Source organism: Salarias fasciatus, chromosome 1, assembly GCF_902148845.1.
Source record: "Salarias fasciatus chromosome 1, fSalaFa1.1, whole genome shotgun sequence".
NCBI classification, from domain to species: domain Eukaryota; kingdom Metazoa; phylum Chordata; class Actinopteri; order Blenniiformes; family Blenniidae; genus Salarias; species Salarias fasciatus.
In genome coordinates this window covers 24,179,406-24,199,503 of record NC_043745.1, presented here as the reverse complement: position 1 = coordinate 24,199,503, position 20,098 = coordinate 24,179,406, and the positions used below count along the sequence as shown (strand labels likewise).

The 20,098-nt window shown below is 41.1% G+C and overlaps 3 protein-coding genes across 8 annotated transcripts in view; 2 read left to right on the top strand and 1 right to left on the bottom strand.

The window, feature by feature from the left end:
- syt7b (synaptotagmin VIIb) overlaps positions 1-2,707 on the top strand; it is a 105,960-nt gene extending 103,253 nt beyond the window's left edge. For all 5 annotated transcript variants that reach the window (XM_030094564.1, XM_030094556.1, XM_030094548.1 and 2 more), the window contains 4 exons: positions 4-173; positions 521-635; positions 839-1,038; positions 2,084-2,707. In XM_030094564.1, coding sequence (XP_029950424.1) covers positions 4-173; positions 521-635; positions 839-1,038; positions 2,084-2,188 — 590 coding nt within the window. In that variant the 3' untranslated portion in view covers positions 2,189-2,707. The remainder of the gene's footprint in view (positions 1-3; positions 174-520; positions 636-838; positions 1,039-2,083) is intronic.
- Positions 2,708-10,814: 8,107 nt separating this feature from the next.
- Positions 10,815-14,527, bottom strand: sdhaf2 (succinate dehydrogenase complex assembly factor 2). The gene is made up of 4 exons (XM_030094701.1): positions 14,379-14,527; positions 13,281-13,504; positions 12,806-12,915; positions 10,815-11,384 (listed from the first exon to the last, which is right to left on the bottom strand). The coding sequence occupies exons 1-4, from the start codon at positions 14,403-14,405 to the stop codon at positions 11,254-11,256; spliced, it is 492 nt and encodes a 163-aa protein (XP_029950561.1). The 5' UTR covers positions 14,406-14,527; the 3' UTR covers positions 10,815-11,253.
- Positions 14,528-14,852: 325 nt separating this feature from the next.
- Positions 14,853-20,082, top strand: LOC115390689 (cleavage and polyadenylation specificity factor subunit 7-like). Of its 2 annotated transcripts, none has more exons than XM_030094657.1 (9): positions 14,853-15,401; positions 16,248-16,445; positions 16,590-16,693; positions 16,852-16,997; positions 17,101-17,440; positions 17,758-17,861; positions 18,608-18,752; positions 18,851-19,087; positions 19,755-20,082. In XM_030094657.1, the coding sequence occupies exons 1-8, from the start codon at positions 15,315-15,317 to the stop codon at positions 19,083-19,085; spliced, it is 1,359 nt and encodes a 452-aa protein (XP_029950517.1). In that variant the 5' UTR covers positions 14,853-15,314; the 3' UTR covers positions 19,086-19,087; positions 19,755-20,082. The 2 variants fall into 2 exon arrangements, with proteins under 2 accessions (XP_029950517.1, XP_029950508.1); XM_030094648.1 differs by having other exon boundaries at positions 14,857-15,401; positions 18,851-19,090.
- Positions 20,083-20,098: the final 16 nt, after the last annotated feature.

Here is a 20,098-nt window from a genome sequence, read left to right as displayed (position 1 = left end):
CAGGGTTTCCGTATGAGAAGGTGGTCCAGAGGACTTTATACCTGCAGGTTCTGGACTATGACCGCTTCAGCAGGAACGACCCCATAGGAGAGGTGTCCATCCCGCTCAACAAGCTGGACCTGGCCAACATGCAGACTTTCTGGAAGGAGCTGAAACCGTGCAGCGACGGCAGCGTGAGTAAAAGGGAAAGAGATGGGGTGGAGGAAGGAACGCCAACAGGGAGCAGGGAAAGGAGGAAGAGAGGCAAACATGAAGAGAAGGAGGAGATGGGACAGAATGTAACGGGTGATGTCATTCCTGGCTGCCATGAGGCTCCCAGGGGAGACGTGGCAGCACGCCGGTGAGAGAAGGAATAGATAGGAATATGGAAAAGGCTGACAGGTAGACGGAGAACACACAGAGAGCCGGGGGAAGAAACAGAAATGCACATCAAGCCACAGAAGAGAAAAATCACAAGAAAAAAAAAAGGGGGGAGTTGAAAAGTAAACAGCTTCATGTTATTGTGTTGTGATTTCTCCAGGGGAGTCGAGGGGATCTGTTGGTGTCTCTGTGCTACAACCCCACAGCCAACACCATCACTGTGAGCATCATCAAAGCCCGCAACCTCAAAGCCATGGACATCGGAGGCACTTCTGGTATGGCTGCTCCGTCGTCTTCTGCGTTCTCTCGCAGAGCGCACAGCTGCTTCCATGTGGAAATTAGATCATCTTGGCTATGTATTCGCTTTCAGAGAAATTATTATAGATCCGCACTGCTACACAAAACCCTGCTATCAGTTTTTTTTTTCTTTTCAATGAAACACTGCAAACAGCCCACACAACATTTTCCCTCTCCCCAGACCCATATGTAAAAGTGTGGTTGATGCACAAGGACAAGCGGGTGGAGAAGAAGAAAACGGTGGTAATGAAGCGCTGTCTGAACCCTGTTTTCAACGAGTCCTTCCCCTTTGACGTGCCTGCCCACGTGCTGAGGGAGACCACCATAATTATCACCGTCATGGACAAGGACAGGCTCAGTCGCAATGATGTCATTGGAAAGGTATCTCCTTCCCCCTTCCTGTTCGCCTCTTCCTTTTTCTTCTTCTTCTCTTCCTCTTGCGTTTCCCTGTGACAGACCATCAGCGGCTGATAATTGAGCCAGTCTCTACTGACCCCTGCTGGTGCAGATCGATCTCCACTGGGCTTCATCCATAATATATGACAAACACAATGTTGAATTAATTAATTTGCTTATTTTCATACTTTCATACAAATTGTGTCCCAAGTCCAGCTGCAAACCTCACCGAGCTGATTGGATTTAATTCAACAGATGTGTTATTCTATTTTTATTTCTGCTGAAGGTATGACTTCTCCTGAATCACATCATTGCTTTTGGAAACATTCAATTTCATCATACCTAATTTATCAATCTGTGGGTTTATTCTCATAATTTTAACGACCAAACACAACCATCACGGTCCGTTGTGCACTGTACACCCAGTGTTAGTCGGCACCGTTACAAAATGGAGACGAAACCCTCGAACACAGCTGAAAGATGTCAGACATGCTGAAAAAAAAAAACCATCATAGCTCAAATCAAATCCTTCTTCCTTCAGGCAGTGTGAGAAAAATCTTTAAGATCTGTACAACACGGATGCATTATTACTGTCTGCCTGCCACTCGTTCACAGGGGCTCTGCTTGCTTCCACATATATTATCTGCCTACGTGCAACAGCTATGATTTGTTGTTTCATTATAACGCGCCTAAAAATAACACAATCATGACATAGTTGAAACTTCAAATAGTATTTTCATGCAAAGGTCAGGAGATTTTTTTTCTTCTTTACTTAAATAACTCTATAACTGTGTCTAGTGTTCAATAGAGTCAGTAGAAATTCTCACAGTTATTTTCTGAGTTGAATCTCTTTCGCTAATGGCTCTTTCCTCCTCCATTTTCTGAAATAAATAGCTCCTAGAGAAGTAAAAAAAAAGTGCTACAATTCATTTTTTTTAACTTGATATCGCACTGTTCATTCAGACTTTTTTCCCCTCTTTGCAAATAACCTCAATATGTTGGATAACCTCATTTCTTTGTGTTCACACAGATTTATCTTTCATGGAAGAGTGGCCCTGCAGAGGTAAAACACTGGAAAGACATGATGGGACATCCCCGTACCACTGTGGCCCAGTGGCATGCGCTCAAGGCCTGAGGGAGCCAGCAAACCACCTGCCTACAGTGTCCCCCCAACCAAACAACAACAGATTTTTAGATTCAGCCACAGCTCCTTCCCTCAACACACACACTCCTTCCCCTAAATGCAGCGCTGGGCTGCAGACCATGTATCATCTCTTTGTTCTCAGGCCTCTTTGATATTTCTTGCCCTCAGACCCCATGACACCCTCCTTAAATTTTCACCCTTGTCAAGCTCTGATTCCCACCTGACCCCCCCTCTCATCCGTTTGTCTGAAACGTCTTTGATGTCTTCACTCACTCCCTCGTCGTGCTCTCTTTCAACCAAGTTTTCTTCTTTTGTTCAAGCTATTTTTTTTCCTCCTCATCAGCAACCTTGCCTAATCTCTAACATCAGACCTCTTGCCACCCATGAATATAAACTACCAACCAAAAATGGACTGAACTGATACTCCGAGCATTTTCTGCGGTGGCAAGATGGGCTGCGTTCAAACACGCACATGATGAGTGTGAACGGCGCTGAGCTGTACGACCCATTTGCTACCTGGGGAGTTCCCCCCCCCCCAAGCTGCTTATGGCCTTTTTTTGTTCAACTTCTGTTTCTGTCATTCTTCCTCCACACCCTTAAAATGCCTAAGGAAAAAAAAAAAAAAAATCAGGAAAATCCACACAGGCATGGAAAAGTGACGGGCTGTATTTAAAATGGGACTGGGATTGGACTCTGTCATTTGAGTCATGTTTGATCTTTTTCACCTTTTTCTCTCTTACTCTGGTTCCACTCTAATAATTCTCCCTTGGCTGGATCCCTTCGTCGTCTGTGCGTGCTGTGGGTGATGTGCTGTAACCCCAAATGAAGTTCTCCGACAAAAAAAAAGAAAAAAATGGATATGAACATGAACATTTAGCACTGTTCTGATAGGGCAAGTGTCAAAATAAGCTTTTCTATTTTCTTGGAATCGAACTCCCACTGAACAGAAAAAAAAGAGTAAAGTGATTAATGTTGTGTTTATTTTATTTATTTATTTATTTATTTATTTGTCTCAAAAGATTTAGAGAATCAACTTGTTCTTCCAGAAAATAAGCAAAAAGCAGCTTTCTGAAGTGTGGAGGAGTGCGTGCATGCGTGGCTGTGTGTCCGTGCATGGATATGTGCGCACGTGTGTGTGTGTGTGTGTGTGTATGGCTGTGTATGAGTGTGGGTGCATGCATAGGACTATTTTAGACTTGCACAGCTCAATTAAAGATATCGTCGAGAAAAAAATATTCCCTTGATGATGATCATACTACAGTTATATGCAGAGCTGAAGTTAAATTAATACTTGGGAGGAGGTCACTAAACCTTAACGGTCAGTCTGCCCAAATTACTGGTTAATACAGCCCGAGTGAATGATGTGTGATACGACTCAACCTTTTTTTTAATTCGATATCAAGCAAAACCAAAGCTGGCATTGGTTCTGCCTGCTGAAATAGTCATTTAAAAGGTTAATGTGAATGAGCTGTAGGAAGAGAGCTCAAAGTAGGTTAGTTCAAATTATACACAGCACATGGAATAACACTGAGACAAATACCTGTTTCCATCAATTTTCCATACGTCTCCAAAATAGCTAAGTTGTTTTTTTATTTCCCCAGAGTTAAAAAAAAAAAAAAAAAAAAAACAAAGCTGCACACATTTCAGTTTTTGCACTCTGCCTTCAACAACATGCCTGTAAGACTCTGATAGCGCACCTGCATGGGACACACCAGCATAGTTCACATTGATGTGACAAGCGGTAAAAAAAGAAGCTCCTGTCAGCCCAGGTGGAAAGTCCCAGCAAAAAGCTTTGGAGGCTTTGTCTATGATTAAAAAATATATCCAAGTACCCCCACCCCCACCCCAAAGGAAATATAGTTTGTAAATATCAATATTTTTAAAGAAGCATTGATTCCAGAGGAGATCATTTTTACCATAAGTATATATATTTTTGGAACCATTAACATCCATCAACATATCCTTTCTCCTGGTAGTATCGAGCAACGCAGATGGTGTTCGTGTGTGTGTGTGTGTGTGTGTGTGTGTGTGTGCGTGTGTGTGTATGTGTGTGTGTGCGTGTGTGTGTTTTGAGGTTATGATGTCCTTTAAACTCTCTCGTTACCTCAAATGAAACAGCATACAGTTGTATTTCACTCGTATTTTCCTGCATTAGAAATAACTTTTCAACAACTTGTCTTTCTAGAAATTGTTAATTACAAAATACACTCGTCTAATGCCAAACAGTTTTCCTTCAGACTGCAAGAGATCTGCTGTTCAGAGTATTAGCTGAACCATTTATTTAGAATATCATGGGTAAAATGTTGTCTTGTCTCAACAATATCAGCAAAATGGCGTAACATAGTTGTCTTTATGCCTTTTTATCTGGTGTGTATTTTTCAGTTCTCCTTCTAGATCTCTCTACGGTTCCCACACACATTGTTACTGCACCAGTCGGCACCAAACCCAAGAGATCAAAAACAACTGCAAACATTGGAAGACCAGACTAAAATCGGTGGGAGTGCAGACCACATATCACCAAAGGAAAATTGTTTCGTTTTGCTCCAGCTCCGGTTTGCGAGCTCTGGTGGGATCTTGGCTCCAACTGTGCAGAGCTCCTGAGGATGTGTCAGAACAGCCTAAAGTAAATCTTCATGAAACTACTGCTTTAAATGTTGAAGATTCACATTTGGACTTTTTTTTTTTTGTGCGTGATTTGTGTGAACTGACCTTTCTTAAAAACAGGCAGTTTGTCTGGCACAGATGGTAACGATGTCAGGAATGAAGTGTGAATGGAGAACACCCGTCTTCCAGCCGCTTGCTTTACTGCCTATTCGTGACCTCCCTCAAGTCCCCTAGAGAGACGCGCCGATCGGACCAATTGAAAAAAATGAGAGTAATATTTGGGGGAAACTTTTTACATTCCACGGCTGTTTTCTGTCAACTGTGTGTGCGTGTGTGTGTGTGTGTGTGTGTGTGTGTGTGTGTGTGTGTGTGTGTGTGTGTGTGTGTGTGTGTGTGTGTGTGTGTGGTCTGTGTGTGGCTGTCTGTGTTTGAAAATCAGTTTGTGTGTTGTACTTACTGTGTTGTGTGTTCCTCTGTGTATATCTGCACTAAGTTCTATTTTGCCAGTTTAATACAAAGCAGCATTGTTTACTGTTTTTATTCTGTATATGATTCCAGGTGTACAAAGAAATGTTTTTTTTTTGTTTTTTTTTTAAGCTGTCACTTCTTTAGAAGTCACTGCACTTGTTGAAAACGATGCTGGAACAAACCTCTCTTCATGGCAGGGTTATTTTGCTTTACACGAGCATTTGGCACGAGCGCAGGATGATATCCCATATGTGAGCTGAAAGCGAAGGTCACAGGAAAAAAAAATGTCACTGACAAGCTTTACAAGAACCCTAGATATGAAAAAAAAAAGCTTCATTTCAACATTATACACTAGTTTTTTTTAGTCTAGAGAAAAGCAGCTATGAACATCCTGTCCTAAATGTCCTTCCCATCTTTCCTATCTGGTCTAATCTGATTCACTAAAGGGTGGCTCCTTACCATCACAGCTGGCACTCCCCCAAAACACCCCCATCGTGCACACATGCTTTCTGGCACAAAGTGTTCTGTGTGTGCCTTATGAACCCCGCCACGCCTTGCTCTTCACCATATGCGCTCCCCCCCTTTTCCAAGTGTCAGGGCGGGGGGGGGGAGGAAAAAAAAAAAAGGTGAAACAGGAGATAATCATCACCTCTTTGCATCACTGTTAGCTACATCTCAGGTTGGAGCAGAGCATCGCAGCGACCCAAAAATAAACCAGGAGCATACGTCATCCGTCTGTCCTGACTGCCCCGCGCCTGAAGATCTAGGGAGCATTTCAAATGCTGCTGACGAAGCATTACATTCCAAAGGCTTTGGTGAAAGTCACTTCGACCAAGGCAACCTAAATATCAGTTAAATATCAGTCAGGGTTTGGTATATTTTTTTAAAGAAATCGAGCTAAAAGTTGTCTTTCTACGCTCTTCACTGGCCAAATACCACAAGTTTACTGGACAGGCTCGCGTATCTGTTTTTAGGGCATTCTCTTAAGGGACTGCTTCGGACAAAAGAGAGGTTGACCAGTAACATTTTAATTTATATACTGTACAAATGATTGTGAAGTGTCCTGTATGAAAAAAAAAAAAAGAGGAAAAAAAAAATCATCAGTATTTGTCGGGGTTGTTGATATCTGTCTGTCGTTGGTATCACTGACCCCTCTCCTCCCTCACTCCCCTTTTCTCTTTGTAGTTACACATCCGTGGGGTGCACAGTGTTAAATATCAACCATTTATTTTTTTGAAATGTGTACAGTGTATATAATGATATAAATGTGTATATAAAACAAAGATACTTCTGGTCTGGTATTGTTATGTGTTTTTCAGAAACTTCTCCGTAAGTACATCTTCTACACCGACTCCAACAGGGACAGTGTCCTGTTAATGGTTCATCACAGAGTAAACGCACAGAGACAAGCAATACCGCATCACACATTGAGAAACAATTAAGTTCAAGCTCATGTTTTTGTTTGTATGTGCACGAAGATGTGAGCAGATGACATTTCCACATCCTTTTGTTTAAATATGAGGACTTATATCACTTTCATAAATAGAAAAAAAAAAATCATTACAAGGTCTGTGTTTAAAATCCTGTTTTAATAAAATCTCAGCAGGACTATCTACATAAACTATGAGACGATGAAAGCACTTTCTCTGCATGAAACCGCTGACGAAAATATTGACGCTTCGCTGGGGAAGCAGCATAGCTTGAGGTGCAAACACTCTAACGCTAATTTTAACTCAAAACAGGATTAATTTCAGAGTTTACCATCTGGTTTTAGCCCTCGCATGAAAATGAAAGAGAAACTATGAAACACTGCACATTCTGTAGAGCAGTTTCCTGAAACTTCATGTCTTTTACGTTCAAGATTTTCTGGGCAACAAGTTCAAATGAAACCACATTGATCTGATACAAAGCAAACACAGGAGAAGAAAAGCAAAGAAAAAGGCAGGATAACCAGAAAGAAACAAACAGGAATACACAGGAGGAATGGCAACAGGAGGGGGGGGGCAGACTGGAGGCTTATATCTGCACACTGGGAGGCGGCACTTGATGAGACACACCAGACAACAATCAGAGGTAATCAGGGGAGGAGAGGGAGCGCATGAGGGCGGAGTCACAAGGAAGGAGAGGAACAACAAGTCATGAGGAGAGGGATCCAAACAGATCTCTATTTTTAGTTTTGCAAAATAAACTAAAAAAAATATATCCTTTTAAAATATGTTCATGTGCAGTGAAAAGTATTTTAGGGGAAGGAAGTGTGCATGCCTTCCCTCAGTTAAATCACTATCCGCCGTCCTTGTTGACCTGCGTCTCCTCTCCAGTTGTTTGGTTTAATAGCCTCCGTTTGTTTGAGTCACTTAACTTTTATCGGACTCTGCGTTTCTGTCAAATGAAAGTAGCCCAACTGTGGTGTGAACTGAAGGGGACAGCCTGTCACAGCAATAATAACTGACCTGCTGCGAGTGGAATGAGAGGCTGACAGAAGGGGGAAATATTAAATATCTCCAACTTGCACTTGCTTTAATCCATATTGTAGTTTTCTGACGGCATGAAAGAGAGAAGAGAAGTTTTCATTTTAGACATAATGGGGCTTAATCTAACCCAGGGTATGGGATACATCTGTACACACAGGCAACTTTGAAATGCCAATAAGGCTGAAATGCGTGTTTTCACACTGTGGCACTGAACTAAAAGACCTAGAAAAAATCCACTCACGCACAGGTCAAACATGTAAACTCAGTCAAATCAAACAAGCGGAAAAGGGGCCATGAGGAAAGAAAACTCAGCACTACATCAGTATCAACAGAACTTATCCATGGGAATAATAAAGTATTTCAATTCTATTCTATTGTGTTTGGCCCCTGTTAGTTCTGTCGGATTTTGAGAGTTTGCAACATCTGCTTCTTTCCATGAAGTTACACTGAAAAACATGGATCAATTCATGAACCCACTTCTTTGTCGAACTGCTGGAAACATGCAGCCATTTCCTCTCTATTTTCCTCCCTCTTTCAGTTTTCAACAGAAATAAAGACTTTTTTTGAAGGATAATTACCATGAATCTTAAGAGTGAGTGCTGATCTCTAAAATTAAGGAAATTGCCTCCTACGTATAAAGTTTCAGTGCATCGTCAACTCAGGATGACATTTCAGAGAAAAGCTGTGCCTGTGTGTGTGTCAGTGTGACGATGACAGAGGGTGTTTAATTTACCAACTTATCGAACACTTTGGTTCTTAAAATGAAACCTGGCAATCTTCCCCTCTTCCCAGTGCTTGCAGGTTTTGTTTGAGCTCTCCTGCAGAACCCGGGAAGCCGAGAGGAAGACTCGGGGTGCTGCTGCTGCTGCTGCTGCTGCTGCTGCTGCTGGAACCTGGAGCAAAAGCACACGAGACTGAGATTCCTGGGGAGGAGAGGGCGACGGCAGAGCTGAGGATGAAACAGAGAGCTGTCACGACACAAGAAGCAGCAGTGGAGGATGACAGGAGCACCGGGCTACAGATAGGCACAGTGGGTGTGCGTGGGCAGCTGATGAATATACACTCTAAACAAGCCTCAGAGCAATAAAGACATGAATTGTGCTTCCCCTGCATGTGGGATCCTGAGGCGGTATCCTTTTTTTTTTTTTTTTTTCAAGACGGGGAATTATAGCTGTTGCTGTAGTTCACATTCTGCGACCAACAACCACAGTGATGATTAAAATTACTGGATACATTCTCCATCAATACAAAGTAATCGCATTTACAATATCCAGGAATAACCCAATAAAAGCGTGGTGATATTTCACCATTACATTTTCTCTCTCCTGTCGTCTGTGCTCGCTCTGTCTTCTCTGCCTTTACTTTCCTGCAGCAAATGAAAGTTTATTTATGGCAATCCTTTTCTCTCTTTCTCTACCTTTATCCAAACCAGTGCAAAGAGAGAGTGAGAGAGAGAGAGAGAGAGAGAGAGAGAGAGAGAGAGAGAGAGAGAGAGAGAGAGAGAGAGAGAGAGAGAGAGAGAGAGCCTTCATTACATAATAATAGACATTAATTTCGAAATATCACAATATGTTTTTAGTTCTGGCCTGTCCCTTCACATGTAGTTTATTCTACTTCAGGTATTTTAAGGCAGCAAGTTGTGATTTCTGGTTCCGTCTCAATTATTGTTAAATATTTAGCGGTAAAATCCTTCAAACAATCAGAGGAAATTAAGATTTCCTGATACCGCACAGTAATGTTCATCCTTTTGCTCATTCACTGTTAGTTTCGGTTCATTTTTCCATTTTTTTCACCATTTTCCTTCGAATCTTTCCCAGTTTGATGAAGCCACTCAGAGCTGTGAGAGGTGATCATATTAAATGGAAGCAAAGTCAATACTTTTTGATAAAGTGATCCCAAGATAGAACTGCTACCAGCTGCTGGTTTTTATGGTCGGTTCTGCTGTCTCGTAGGGAAAACGTCCCTGTTTGAGTCAGTGTTCTTTAAGGCCTTCAAGGCTTCACTGTGGGGAGTTCGCATGTTCTCTCTCTCTCTCTGTGTTAATTGGTTTGCTCCATGTCTTCTGTATTTATTTTATGATGAGGTAAAAGTTTTAAGGAATTAACATCTTCTCCAAATACCTAATTTTCCACTCATGGTACTTAAGCAAATGTGCTTACGGTAAGTGAATTTCCACTGTGGATTAAACTAAATACAGACAGATGGCTCAAGAGCAGAAAAAAACACAGAGGGGAACCCTTTTGACATCATCTTGGACTATTTTAAGACCAGCGAAAAATGAAAATAATGGAGCAGGTCAGTCCCACCCAGCATATGGTTCTTCTTATCACGGCACAAGAAAATGCATATAACCAGGTGCTACGTCAGTGTCAGGTCTGTGACATTGCCTCGTTTGTGTAACACCTCAGCAGCAGATCATGTGTACATTGTAATTCTCTGGACGTACACAAGCCGGCTCGTCGTCTGTTTAGAGATGCTGCACACATCGCCCGGCCAGAGGGCATTTCCCTTCTGCTCTCAGTACAAGGTTCCACTGAACCGACATGACACACAGCCGGACAAGAAATGTTCCCCACAGTCAACACATGCCGGTCGACTCGCGCCGGTGGAAAAGAAAATCCTTTTTACACAACTGGCGATAAAACCGTGAGTGGTTTAACTGGAAAGTTTGATTTAAAGCCTGTAAGGGGGAGAAAAAAAACACACTTTTGGATTTTAAAAATTGCAAGTTTTCTCTATTTCTGTCTGTTAGCAGGCAGTCATTCAGCTGGATATGACACATGTGAAGTGATATTCTCACAAGGTGCCCTGCAGGAGAAAGGTTATGTGACTTATATGTTGTTTGAGATGAGCCATCTGCCACAGATGGCGAGTTGGGGCCTCAATTTGACATTGACATTGCAGTGATCTGCTTCCATCTGGTGTGTGTAGAGAGACATTGCAGGCAGTACAACCTTCATTATGTAACACTGTCCATCATGGCATCCTGTGGTCATGTGTTCCCGGCCTGTCTTAAAGGGTGGCCTTCATGAATGAATTAACACAAGCAGTAAATATATCATATCAGGCATAGGCACAGCAAAGCATATCAACTTTAATCTATTTATCAAAGCCGGCTAGATCTGTAAGCTTCAGATACACACACACTGAGCAAATTTCATTTACATAATTGGATCAGAAACGGTATCATACAATGGACACAAATTATTCAGAACAAATTCCTCAGCATCAGCCTTTGTCGGATCGACAAAACCTTTCCTTATCCTGTCTTTATACAGATTAATAATGTACAGATGGAATAGTGAAAAGTGCTTTATGTAGCCACATCATATCTTTGACACTGGTACGAGAAGGCGCTGCTCCACACACTCTGCGCCTCATAATATTTTATACATTTTCCCCATGTGTAACTTGAGCGATTTCTCTGACTTCCGGATGACTTTTCTGGAGGCTTATCGCACTCATAATCACTCAGTGCCCTCCATTAGTGTCTCTGAAAAGGTCCAGAGAGCCTTAATGGCTGTCTCTCTCCAGGTACTCCAAGCTGGGCGCGTCCAGCCTTTGTTCGTGGTTGCGGTTCTTTGTGAACTCCTTCAGCAAGTCCATGACCTCCCCCTGGTAGACGTCAGGAGTGGGCTGGGCTTCTGTAACCCCCCCAAAAAAAGACAAGAGGTTTAATCTATTTGATTTAACTGCACCAGGAGCAAAGTTAAAGTTCATATGTCATAGAAGGAATGGCTGAAAAGCAATGAACACTCAGAAATCAGCTTGTATGACCTCAACCTAATTCTATATTACAGGTTAAACTAAAAGGCGGACAGAGTCAGACCATATTAACCTGGTACTTTGTCCTTCAATAGAAGAATTTACATCACTGTACAAAAAACACATTCAGGACATCAGAATTTTATTGATTTCTAAATAGAAAATCATCACAATGGAAAAATATGCCATAAAAGCAATCAAATGATACTGCTTTTATTAGCCAGATCCCTGCATACTTTATTGCCCTGAGTTGCTGGCAACTGGATGTGTTAATGCTGCTGTCACACTGAACGTTTTTCACCAGCAGAACATATAACTAATTTAAATAATTAGTAATTGAATCCAATTAAAAATAAATTACAAAAAATAAGAGTAGGCTGTCCCAGGGCAGTAAAAGAGCTCCCAGACTGAAGTCTCATATGAAGAAGTTCCTTTTGAAATTATGATACCCACTGGAGCTGTCAGTCTGACGCTCTGAAAACGTGCATTATCACATAGATTTGAGAGTTTTTCCACAGAGGTTTAATCCCAGGTGGTGCCAGATTTCCAGATCTGGGATTCATCAGCAGAGAAAGCTGTTATCTCAGAGTTTTTATGGGTGCAAGCCACAGGAGGAATCCATAAAGATGATCGGCGCCAAGTGTAGCTGAGGCTGTTTATTACAGTTCAAAACTCAATAGAATACTTTACGATCCATCTCAAAATAACTCAGAATGTGGAATAAATAGCATTAAAGGGAGAATCGATTCCACCTTCTACTGACAGTCCAGGTTTCTGCTGATGGTATGGAGAATATATTCCTTGGGGCACACTTTGGACCCTGAGCTCCCAATGTAATACGATTTAGACGTCAACAATACCCTGGTGGTTACTAACATGTCAAGTTAACAAGCTTGAATACTATAAATGTGTTTTTTGACCATTAAATTTCATCCATTATGCTCAAATGGCATCCACAGATTTCAAACCAATGAAGCGCCTCTTGGATATTTTCACATCGTGCAGTAAAACTGCAGTGACTGCACAATAACATCTTATTGTGGCTGAAAGTCCCTCCTGGAAAATGTTTACAAAACCTTGTTGAAGCTATACCACAAGGAATAAAAAAGGACCCAACCTGGTTCCTGTCAGGTGTCCTCCATATTTAGCATTCTAAGTCGGTGTTAGTATATTTACTATTTAAAATGTGTTGATGGGTTGAGGACAGCATTAGTGTCTATATATTCTACCTGTTGTATGAGGCTTCAGAGCAAATATTATATGTCCAAGACAAGGAGACACTTTAAATGTCATTTCTCACCTGTTGCCCAGTAGTAGATGTCCCAGTCATTGCTCGGTTCATTAATAAGTCTGTCATATTGCTGCAGCTGATTATCACTCATTGTGTTGAGGTATCGCTTTGCAAAAAGGCTGCAAAAGAGATGGAGAATTAATTAAGTCTGAGTCCTCTCTGTACATGAGAAGAATTATCTGAGTGACTAATGGAAGGAAAACACACAATGAGCCTGAATGAGAGAGATCGTTTAAATGAAACCCTAAGAAAACATTGAAAACATGCTCAATAGTAAAGACAGTCTTCAACAACTGAGAAAGTTGTACATAGTTACACTTACACAAATCTATTTAGTTTAGGATAATCTGTGTTTGTTGGTATCGATAGTTGTTATAGTAGCATTTTCTATGATATGAGAGCCTGATTGAAAACTTGCCATTTACATGTAAACTGAAAGAGAAAAGAAAAGAATTGTGACACAAAATGAGCACAGCTTAACAACCTGAGCAGTATGCAGTTCTCCAACATGCCCCTCTTGCGGCTCTCGTACAGCAGTCTGCGTCTTTTGATGTCAGTGGGCTCGTCCAACTTCTCCTCCCAGGGGGGCAAAGGAATCTCAATGAGATCCCCTCTGGTGTCATCAGGGGTATCTCCGCGGTAAGCACGGGTAGATACCAGCCCCGTGACGGCTGGTCTCCAAGATGCCTGGCATACCCCTGTTAGCAGCTGTAAAGGGACAAACGCACACGTTTTGAATTGCAAGTGTGCCATGTTGTGTCATACAACACGTGACACTCAATATAGTCTGTCTGCACAACCACGTGCCTTTGTTTTTGGTAACATCACTGTTGCTTTCATAGAAAATCTGAGTCAAGTGTAACATCATCACTATGTCCCCCCATACCGACATTAAACTTTTCAATATCTGAGTATTCTAAGTCCAGTTCATACAAAAATTTTTGCAATATTGAATAACACATACTGTGACAGTTCCCCTTAACTACAGTACTGATGCCCTTCAGATTATATCAAATGCAGCAGTGTTTTGTCCTGTTGTTTTAAAAGTTGTTTTAATAGTTCTCACCACATTTAATGTGTAAGCACACCTAAATATTTTCATTTAAATTCAGGTATTACTTTAATCCGTCTTTTTTTTTTAATAACGAAGACTATGAATCGTCCTTGAAAGGGTTTTGGCTAAATAAACTGTGTAAAATTAGATGTCTGTTATTTTCATCAAAGAACATCTCTCATTTGACCTATAAGCAGGGGGGAAAACTGAATGCAGAGGGTACTTGTGTAATAACCCACGCCGCCCTGTTGTACAACTGGATTGTACAAGTGTCCTCTGACAGGACAAGTTACCTGCACGTGGAAAATAAGATCGCTATCGCAACTACAGAAACGACAGCTATATGACCTTAAAACAGAAGTGACTGGACCTCCACTGTGTCACTATAATGTAATGAACTGAAATACATAGATGTCAATTCGCGTGATACCTTTTCGAAAATTCTCCTTGTGCTCCTCGGTATAAAAGGTCAAAAATTAGCATGTTTTAAGCTACAAATTCGTGAAAAGGTGGATGAATGTAACTCACCCTTTTCGCAATAGCAGAGGAGAGCATTTTAACCACCTCTCGGGTCCTTCGAGGAGCTTCTTGACTGAAAACGTTTCTGTTCTCGCGCAGAAATTACACAAGCGGCGGTCTCGTAACAGCTACTGAAAGATTTAACAAACCTACTATAGAAACGTCAACGTCCGGCTGTTTCTTCCTGTGATTGGTTGGTACTTCTTTCTTTTTAGGGTGGGTCTAGCCTTAAGAAGGGATGACTGGTTAAAGTGTGGGCAACACTGTGAGAGTTATCCAATCGGACATACAGTTAGGAGGGCAATGACGTCCCCATAGTAGTATTCGTAAAGTGCAGTAGGGGTTTCTACTAAAGCGGCGTACTCAGATCGCCATAATACTTCCTTAACAGTAATTTTTACTCAGAAAAAAAAATCATTTTGATCGTAGGTTTAAAATGAAGAACAGTTATGCTATTTGGGGTTTCATTTCTGTTACCACATCTAAAAAACGTCGGTTATAATATCGCGCGATTGAAAGTAGGAACCTGATGTTCTTTGTTGTTTTGTCCGGTGAAATGTTCCTGATGCACATCGATGTTCACGTACGGAAAGATTAGCAGAGTTAGCATTAGCGAGCATGTAGTGGCGCTAAACTAGCAGCGAATGCTTTCATACGTGAAACAGCTTTCGTGTATTTCAGAGTTTGTGTCACGCACATAGTTTTGGGACTTTTATCCGCTTGTGGTATTGTCTGTCTTCTTTTGTTTCGGCTACAGCATCATATTTGTTTTTGTGAGCTCGAGCGGAACGCTAGCTAACAACATAAGACGGTGTGATGACAAAGATTTTTCGCATAGTGCACGTGTTGATGGTTAAATACTGAAAACTGTGATAGGTGTGCATATGCAAACTACACAAGAAAACAAAAAGTGACTGCAGAATCAGCGAACTGTAGGCCTACGGGATGGCCGCTGCAGGAGCCGCTGCCGGACCGAGCACCTCGAACCAGGACCTCATTGATCTGTACGGGGACCTGAACCCGAACGATGAGGTGGGCTTTCATCTTACTTAATTCTTCACTTCAGCGAAATGTGGAGGAGTTCAAATGCTTACTAATTTGATATGTTGGTGCCGTAACAAGTTTCAGCCGTTTGTTATGAACGAGGAAGTTCGGATGCTAAAAACACGCAACAGTGGTTACAGGATGAGGAATAAGCAATTAGCAATTAATGTACGAATATGAGTCGAACGTAGGTAAAGGAATACGTCTTTTTTGATAGTTTCATTTTTTTGTTTCTGTTTTTTTAAACATCCGGACAAAGTCCTCCCAAGTGTCATTCATCAACTTCAATATTATAAGCGTGATTTATTCGGATTGCTTTTGGTTTAAATTATGTTCTAATAATTCAACACATTGTACCAATAACAGTATCAACAATGCAGATGTTTATATCATCTGGTAAAAGTAGTTTTTGAGAACTCCCCTTTCTTTTTAATTTTAAATAAAATATGAAAACCGCAAATGACCTCTTTGCGGTTATTTTTTAAACTGTTTCATTCTAAGATCAGGATTTTTTTCATGCAAATAAACGAAAATTGAAATAACCAGCCTGAGGCGATCACTTTAAAATATTTAGAAGTATTTAATTGACCCTGACTTAAATTTCATTGCTTTATTTACCTTTAATAACAACCTTGCAAACTTATACTTCAAATTAGTGTTCAATTCAAAATATTTTATTAACTTTATTCAGACATCCTTCTCCCCATCTGGGCAACAGTATTTACATTAACCTCATAACATTTGCATTTCATCTGACATTGATGCTCTGCCCTTTTTAGTGTAATTATATGAAAATGTGTTGCTTTTTTGTTTTGTTTTGTCCTCTCCATACAGGATTTGGCAAGACTAGCAGAAGCAAATGAACTTTTTGATGATGTCCTGACTGGTTCAGTCAATCAAGAAAAGACAGCGAATGTTGACCGCTCCAAGAAGATACAAGACAAAGACGAGGATGAACCAAAACAAGTTCTTGCACAAGCAGTGGGCAACTCACAGAGGAAACTGTCTTTATACATTGGAAATTTCTCCTGGGTAAGCAAGAGTCTCTTTGTTTGCATATAAATCGTATTGTTTATTTACCAATGTAATGACCATTTTCTCCCCATAATATAAGCTTAAATAAAATCAATGTGAAAACAGAATATTCAAACTGTTTAAACTTTTGGAAATTTACAGTGGACATCGGACAAGGACCTAATGAGTGTGGCTGAAAGGGTGGGAGTGAGGGACATCATAGAGATCAAATTTGCTGAAAACCGAGTGAACGGACAGTCTAGAGGGTGAGTTTTTTTTTTTGTTTTTTTTTTCCAATTAAAAAGAAACTTTGGAAATGAGTCATTTCTGCGTAACAAAATGTTTGGGATTTTCATTAATGTGGATTTTGATGATCTGATGTTGGCGGTCACATATGTATGGTTGCTTCTGTTCTGTGGTACAGCTATGCAGAGGTGGTGGTGTCCTCAGAAGAATCTCTAAAACTACTATTGGAAAAAATCCCCCGGTGTGAACTCAACGGGGAGAGGATAGACTGTCGCTTTGCTACTCGTCAGAACCTCACTATGTTCGAAGAGACAGCGAACAAACGTAAGAGCAACACCATTTAACCAAGAAATGCATTTGATATTGAATTGTGAAGCAAAGTCAGACTTTCACACATTTTTTTTTTTTTTAAATGCTTTCTCAACAGGTATTCCCATCCGTGTTAATTCTAAAGATTCCAAGGAGTCCGACTCTTCAGATAAGACTTCCTCATTATCACAGGAGCCAAGTCCTCCAGCATTACCTGTACCTTTTCCACCCTATCCATATTCGAACAGGTTTCCCTCAATACCAAGCCCATATTTGAATCAACCGCCTCCTCTGTTCCCCCATATGCCGCCAGCAATCCCTCCGCCCATGCCACCCCATATGTTTCCTCCTCATCCCCTGCCCGTCCCTTGCCCACCGCCCCCTAGTCTGCACATAAATCCTGCGTTTTTCCCGCCGGCTCAAGATGGACACAGCAGCAAAGCATACAACCAGCAGAAGTAAGTATGGACATTATTTAAGATAATTATGTTCCCAGTGAGAGTACAGAAACTCTGTGGTGGAAAGTGTGTCTTTAAAGGGGAAAAAATGAAAGGCATATAAAATAATACAAGATCTGTATATGGTAATTCCTCTGGGATATTTTAACAAACATAATATCTTAAAGATAATTTATATAGCATGACTTAAGATCTATTAGAAATACTAAATAAGTGTTTGTGCATATGTTGAAAGACAACCCTGTCAGTGCAAATTCATAGTACATATCTGTTTGTTGCATAATCCTTTCTTTAATTGTAACTGTCCTTTCTTGCAGACACACATCACAAACAACAGACAGAGACACAGAGGATCTAATTAATAGAAATCGAGCTATTGCCAGCAGTGCCATCACCAAGGCTGTGTCTGGAGCAACCACTGGTAGGTACAGACCACCAGATTGTCTGGAGCAGAAGAAAGAACTCAACTTTATAAGTCATGTGTGTAATCGTCAAGTCCATACTTGACGCAATATTGAAATGAAAGCTTTTTCACAGTCGACATGTTGTAAATAAATGCCTTTAAAGCTCAGTCTGCCCCAGGGCAGCTGTGGCTACAGCAGTAGCTTACCACCACCGAGTATGGTGTGAAAGGGTGATGTGATATTGCAGTGTGAAGCGCTTTGGGCTCTGTCATGCAGGGTAAAAAGCGCTATACAAGTGTAGTCCATTTACCATTAAAGCTAATAGGTTTAAATTGTTACTGAAAGTTGAAATATTGGGCTGTGTAAAGCTGTGCACAAAACCTTCACTCATATCTGAGATAATTCTCATCAACATACGCTGTGAAGTACCAGATAGATCATTTCATTTGAAAACTGAAAGCAAGTGCGGGTAATTTGGTAATGGTGTCACTTTCAAAAACAGAACTTTCTGCTTGTAATTAGATCAGGCCTTTTCCTTGATTAACTGATTTTTGGGCTCATCAGTTTTGCCTGTTGCATTTTTGTTATCCTTATGGGCTACAAAGCCGTATTTCTTTGTTTTAAGTAGAACTGAATGAATGAAGGTATTGACTGTCAGACGTTTGTGTAATAAAATGAATGTCGTGTTATTTACCTTTTGCCTGCATCATTGAAAACAATAACTGTAAGATCTATTATTTGGTCTTCCCCACTGTTCATGTAGGAGACATGCAAGTTGCCATGGAAACACTACTAACGGCAATCGCCATCATTAAGCAGTCCAGGGTATATGGGGATGAGCGCTGCCAGGCCCTGGTCACCTCGCTCAAGGACTGTCTAGTCTCTATCCAGGGCAACGAAGGCCGCAGGTCTGCTTTTTTTGCTTTAGCGCTCCCATTGTCCATGCATCAACTGGCACGAGTGATAACGGAGGTTTCTTTCTGTTACGCTTTGCTTCAATAAACAGGAGTAGCAGTCGTTCCAGGGATAAAGAAAGAGATCGGGACAGAGGCCGGGACAGAGAGCGCGAGCGGGACCGAGATCGGGTCAGAGGCGATTCCTCCGGCTGGGACAGCGCAGGAATGTCTCGCAGACAGAGGGAGCGCTCCTGGAGCGGCGAGCGGGTCAAGGGGCGCTCACGGGAACGGGAACGGCAACGAGAACGAGAACGTCACAGAGATTACAGAGACAGATACCGCTAAAGATGGTAAGCCGGTCACTCATGACCTGCACTCTGCACTTAACCTGATATGTTTAACTCTTATCCCACACAGAACATTCAGTTTGACTTGACTAGACATTCTGTGTTTATGCCTAAAATCAAAACATGAAATACTGATATTGAGACATGAATAGGCAGGCAAGCTGACATGCAAAGCAGATCTCTCTAGATGTTCAAAAAGAAAATTTGCCAGTGAAGTCAACTTAGTTGCGTTTAAGTGTATAGATTTGTTTTAAATATAAAAGTCAGCAAAGCCAATGTGATGCCTGAGCTCCAATGTGAATGACTGCAAATCTGGTTATTTTTAGTCCAAAGACAAAGATGCAGTGAACTGTTAAAATATGGAGCCAAATTATATAATCCCTCATCAGATTGCATCATGGCCTGCCTGCCTGCCGCTGTGTTAATGTGAGGCTTTGCGTGGCATAATATAGAGCATGATTTCAATGTACAGCACTTCAGCACCTGGGGTTGTTTGTTAGATGATTAAATATGTGCAGCTGGCTGAAAACAGGCTGGGAATATGTAGCACTGGCATTCTGTAGGCAATTTCCTCTCATTCTTTATCTGAAATTGATGTGTTTAAAAGCTTGAGTTATTGTCTAATACAAACTGAATGTGACTTAATTTATTTTTTTTTATCCCCTAGGTTGGCGAAGTCTTGACATGAGAAGCAGAGTAAAGACAGGACTTTCTGTTTTTACACCAAGTGTAAAAAAAAAAAAAAAAACCCTGCCCCCTAACACCCTGGAAACTTAAGGTGATACAGAGGAACTGTATCTCCCAAAAGTGTACTTGTTTTAATCACCAGTCAGATGTTCATACAGGGACCTCTAATTTAAAGTACAGGAAAAAGATATGGCTGTAGATTAGTTGCTGGGACTTAAGATTTCAGGACTTGCATGCACAGTAACACTTCTTAACTTGTGTAATACAGTGTAATGTTTATCACCTTTTTTGTATTGAATCTGTAAAATTAAAAAAAAAACATGC